This window comes from Alligator sinensis, unplaced genomic scaffold (genome assembly GCF_000455745.1).
Source record: "Alligator sinensis unplaced genomic scaffold, ASM45574v1 scaffold647_2, whole genome shotgun sequence".
Taxonomy (NCBI): Eukaryota; Metazoa; Chordata; order Crocodylia; family Alligatoridae; genus Alligator; species Alligator sinensis.
This window is the reverse complement of record NW_005841832.1, coordinates 3,188,369-3,193,561: the sequence shown is the minus strand read 5'-3', so window position 1 is coordinate 3,193,561 and position 5,193 is coordinate 3,188,369. Positions and strand designations below refer to the sequence as shown.

The window sequence follows — 5,193 nt, the reverse complement described above, 5'->3', positions numbered from 1 at the left end:
TCTCCCCCCCCCCCCCCCCCCCACCTCCGCTTATATTCTTTCTTATACCCATGTCCTGTGTTCTCTCCTACACACCCAGTCACACGTGTCCCGAGATCCCTCTTGCACACGTCCCAAAATCCCTCTCACGCGCACACACACATGCCCTGAGCTCCCTCTTACACACCCCCACACACCCCTTGTATTCCCTCTTACACCCATGTCCTATGTTCCCTCTTACACACCCAGTCACACACACCCCGCCTGAGTCCCCTCTTACACACCCATATGACTCTCCTCTGCCCCACCAGTGGGGGCAAAAGAAAACCTCAGTCATTCCTCTACAGCTGGGGGCTATAGCATCTGCCCCATACCCCAAATCCTCCAGGGTGGGGGGAGGGCACCATCCCTAATCCAGCCCCAGTCCTTCAGGGCTGCCAGTTCTAATCCTACCCTGGATGTAGTGCCTGAGAGTTCAGTGTCTCTCCTGCAGGCCCTGTAGGTTCCCCGGGGGCTATAATTCCTCCCCACCAGCCGCCGCCTCCAGAGCTCTATTAGCGCTAAGATTACTCAGTGCTACAGGAAAGAAATTGGAAAATCCTCCCTGCTGACATGGATTATCAGGAGGGGGAAGGTCCCAGCTGCTACTCAGGCCCCGGAGAAACTCAGCCCCAGAAACAGCAAAGTTCCCAGCTTAGGGCCCAGGTCCCATCCTTGCCCTGGAGCCGGGTCACCTGGGTTTTTCCCTACTCTGGGACGCAGTGAGGTCTGGAGGCTTAGAGCAGGGGGAGCTGGGAGTCAGGACTCCTGGGTTCTCTCCCTGGTTTGGGGAGGCAAGTGGGGTTAGCGCAGGGGTGGGCAATTATTTCGGGCAGAGGGCCGCTCACAGAGTTTTGGTAAGCCATTGAGGGCCGCATGACAGGCAGCAAGGGGCAGATCAATATTAATTTTCTAAGTTTTTTAGGGGCCCTGCAGGCCAGATAGAATGGCCTGGTGGGCTGCATCCAGCCTGCGGGCCACGTTTGCCCACCCCTGGGTTAGACAGTATCAGTGCAAAGGGCCTGGGAGCCCTATCAGGGCAAGGCCCCCACCCCATGCCCACAACCCTGGAAAGGGGCCAGCACCCCCTGGAGGGGAAAGGCCTCTGCCCCTCACCACCCAAGGCAGCAGCAGGGATTGGACCCCTAGAAGTGGCAGGGGGATCCCGGGCTGGCTGCACATAAGGTCCCCACCAGGTAGCCCTTCCTCCACCCCTGAGCCATTCCCCTCGTGGGTGGCTGGAGGGGAAGGAGATCCCACAACGGGCCCCCCAGGGGTGCCTGTCCAGGGAGCAGGAGACAATATTCCTTCCTCCCTGGAGCCCTTGGATGGTGAACCTAGGTGTCCTGGTCACATACCAGGTGAAGAAACAGCCTTTGCCATCACTTCCTGTCCCAAACTCTTCCATAACTGCAGAACAGCCTCCCTGGAGCCAGCTGGGAAGGGGGTTAGAAGGGTCAGTGTGGGGCAGGATGCCTCCCAGTTCTGGGACAGGAGTAGGGGCCAGTGACTTAGAGCAGGAGGACTGGGAGCCAGGACACCTGGGTTCTGTCCCAAGGCTGGGAGGGGAGGGGTGTGTGTCGGGTTACAGCTGGGATGGGGGGGAGCCTGGATTCTCTCCCAGCTCAAAGTGGACAGTGCCATATCAGTGTTAGAGCAAAGCGGATGCAGGAAGCCCAGATGTCTGGGTTCTCTCCCTCCTCAGGGGTCTCTCCACCTGCCTGCAACCCAGGCCTGGGGTTCCCAGTCTCCTTCTCCCACCCACCCCCAACATTGTGCCAGGTGATCCCACTCCCCCACCACGATGACGAACCATGTGGAGGTGCCCCTGGGGGACAGGCCCCATCTCAGCCTGGAGCCGCTCCCCAAGCCCTGCCTGGACAAGCACTGCAGCTGGCTGACCCGCAACCTCCTGCTCTCCCTCACCGTCCTGGGTCAGTGTCAGCGCGGGGCAGGGGTGGTCTGGGCAAGGAGGCTCTGTGCCATGGGGTGGGGCAGGGGGCGCTGAGCTTGGGGCAGGGACAGGGGCTGGGGGAAGGGGACTGTTCTGAGGGTGGCTGGGAAAGGAGGGTGGGAGCAGGGGGGGCCAGATGGGGGGAGAGGGAGCTGGGGGTGCCAGACTGAGGGGTGGGAGCCTGGGGGGTGCTGTGCTGTGGGGAGGGCTGGGCTGGGCCCTCCATGTTTGAGGGGGCAGCTGGGCAGGGAGCTTCCCTCCAAAGCTCCCCAGCTCCCTTGGACTCCACCTGGCCTCCTCTCACCTCAGGCACAGGGCTTTGCCCCAGGTCAGGGGGGCTGGGCATTGTCCCCTACCCAACCCCCACTCCTCCATCCATCCCCCACGTGTCCCCACCCCTCCGTCTCCCCACCCTCTCCATATCCATCCATCCATCCCTCTCTCCCTCTCTCTCAGACAGTAGCTGAGGGAGGGAACGAACAGCTATGCCAGATGTGCCCCCTCACCAAGGTGGCCGGGCGGAATTTGATTAAAGTCTCATGGTTTCTTTTACGTCATTCCCAGGGTAGAAGAAAATTAAACACGGCCTAATCCCCCTACTCCGGCTGCTGTTGGCTGCAATCCCCCCCCGCCCCCATAGGCCGGGGGGCACAGGGGAAGGGTGTGCTGTGCTAGGGCTGGTGGGGGAACTTGGAGGGGTCTCTGGTTGTGGGGGAGGGGTTGGGAGTCCTGGGTGGGGGGGTCACTGCTAGGGGCTGAGGGGTTAATGGGGAGTTCCTCTCCCCCAGTCACTGCCAGCTGTTGCCATCATAGGTGGGATGATATGAAGCTCCCTGTTACTCTGGTCTCAGGCCCCCTCTTCCTCCTGCCCCGGCCCTGTTTCCTCAGGGCAGAGGCATGAACCCTGGTGTCTGGGTCAAGATCCAAGTAGGACAAGCACCATTGTGCATGTGTGCGTGTGTGCATGCATGCGCACACACGCTGCCCTGTCCTGACATGGCTCCACCCCAGATCTGGCTGCATCTCAGTGCTGGGCAAGGGGTCTCTGTGTAAGTGGGTCCCTGTATCACCAGCTCCCTGATGTCCTCCCAGACCCAGAGATAGCTGCATCTGAGAGCTAGGTGAGGGGTGTCTATAATCAGCTCCTCTGACATGTCTTACCCCAGAAGCAGCTGCATCTGAGCCAGGCTCCCAACATCCCCCTCCAACCCAGAAGTGCTTACAAGTAAGGAGATCCCTGTATTACCAGCTCCCTGACACACCCCACCCCAGAGCTGGATGCATCTCAGTGCTGGGTGAGGGGTTCCTGTATAAGCAGGCCCTACCTTGCCCCCCAGGAGGTGGCCATGTCTAGGTGCCAAGTGAGAGACCTCTGTACTACCAGCTCCCTGAGATGTCCTGTCTCCACCTCCCCCCACCAGAAGCAGCTGCATCCTTACTACCTAGTGCTGAAGGGTGGGGGGTGCTGAGCCCCCCAACCCCCTGCCCCCCTCCTCCCAGGTGTTATTCTAGGCTCTGTGTTTGGGAGTCTCCTGCGACTGCTCCCACCCCTGGACAGTGACCTCATCATGCTGATTTCTTTCCCTGGAGATATTCTCATGCGCATGCTCAAGATGCTCATCTTACCTCTGGTCATCTCCAGCCTCATTTCAGGTGAGGATGGGACAGTTTGGAGGGGGGCAAGAGGGAGAGATTGAGGGATGGTGGGGGCAGTTTCCCCAATGCCCCAAGCTCCTGGTGGAGTAGGAGGGGCTGGGATTTGAACATACTACCCTGGGAACAGCTTGGGCCAATAGGGTGCCGGGCATGTACTACTTATCATTGCCACTAGAAGGCAGCAGGACACCAAAGGCTGCCTGCACCATGAACAGCCTGGCAGTGGGCTTGTTGGGATGGGGGAAGGGGGTGTAGCTGCATCGCAGTGCCTGGAGAGGGGCCCTGTATTAGCAACCGTGACACACTCCACGCTAGAGGCAGTTGCATTTCAGCAGTAGGTGAGGGGTATAACCAGCTTGTGATGTGCCCATCCCAAAGGTGGCATCCCAGCACCGGGTGAGGGGGGCCCCCACTACGCCCAGCCCGCAGCTAGGCTTGTGGCATGTGTGACGGGTGCGTGTGGCACAGGGCTGGCAGGGCTAGATGCCAGGTCGAGTGGGCGCATGGGCACACGAGCCATGGTGTATTACGTGTGCACCACGGTGCTGGCGGCTGTGCTGGGCGTCATCCTGGTCCTCACCATCCACCCGGGCAACCCTGAGTTGAAGCGGGCACCGGGCATGGGTGAACGCAGTGAGGAGGTCTCCAGCCTGGACGCCTTCCTGGACCTCATCCGCAACCTGTTCCCCGAGAACCTGGTGCAGGCCTGCTTCCAGCAGGTAGGGGAGTCACTGGGGTCGCGGTGTGGAGGCACTGGGGTCACTGCTGTGGGGGGTGAAGACCCTGGGGGTGCCATACTATGAGATGGGAGCACTAGGGGCAGCGCAGGGGCTAGTTGGGGGGCACTCCCACCCTGAGTCCATACTGATCCCATTCCCGCCCTGCCCCAGATCCAGACAGTGACCCAGAAGGTCGCGGTGGCACCTGAGGTGGTGAGGCAAGAGAACGTGAGCCAGGGCCTCCATGCCAACCTGACCCTGGTCAATGCCACCATCACTGAGATCAACCTGGGGCCCACCACCATCACCCAGAAGCGGCTGGAATTCAAGCCAGGGATGAACGTGCTGGGTAAACCCCTGGCCAGGGCACTGCTGGGGGGCAGTTTGCATCACTGGGGGTATCCGTGGCTGGTGGCACTGCTGGGATGGGACAGGTTGCAGCCCCAAACACTGACCCACCACCTTCCCCCCAGGGCTGATCGGGTTCTTCATCGCCTTCGGCATGGCCATGGGGAAGCTGGGCGAGGCGGCCCGGCCCATGGCCGATTTCTTCAACATCCTCAATGAGATCATCATGCAGCTTGTCTCCATGATCATGTGGTACTGGGGGCCTGGCCTGGTCCCTGAGACCCCACCGGGGAAGGGCCTCTGGGGGCCTCTGGGAGCTGTCTGCCCACTGCTGCTCCCAACACCCGTCCAGTGGCTCCCATGGCCCCTTCTTCCTCCTACCCCCCTCCCCCCAACACACATGCTTATGCCCCCCTTGTGCTCCTTCTTAACCCAGGCTGCCCTCACAGTCCCTTCCAGCTTCCTCTCCACCACCCTCACTCCCCCTGTCCCCCGTGT

At 61.0% G+C, this 5,193-nt stretch overlaps 2 protein-coding genes across 2 annotated transcripts in view; both read left to right on the top strand.

Moving 5' to 3' along the window:
* Positions 1 to 700: 700 nt before the first annotated feature.
* The window catches only part of LOC112547860 (GTPase HRas-like), a 27,004-nt gene continuing 22,511 nt past the window's right edge, over positions 701 to 5,193 (top strand). The window contains exon 1 of the mRNA XM_006014929.3: positions 701 to 708. The gene's annotated coding sequence lies outside the window, so the exon portion shown is untranslated. The remainder of the gene's footprint in view (positions 709 to 5,193) is intronic.
* The window catches only part of LOC102385472 (excitatory amino acid transporter 2-like), a 6,117-nt gene continuing 2,746 nt past the window's right edge, over positions 1,823 to 5,193 (top strand). The window contains exons 1-5 of the mRNA XM_025192249.1: positions 1,823 to 1,952; positions 3,473 to 3,625; positions 4,007 to 4,347; positions 4,519 to 4,696; positions 4,821 to 4,947. Coding sequence (XP_025048034.1) covers positions 1,823 to 1,952; positions 3,473 to 3,625; positions 4,007 to 4,347; positions 4,519 to 4,696; positions 4,821 to 4,947 — 929 coding nt within the window. The remainder of the gene's footprint in view (positions 1,953 to 3,472; positions 3,626 to 4,006; positions 4,348 to 4,518; positions 4,697 to 4,820; positions 4,948 to 5,193) is intronic.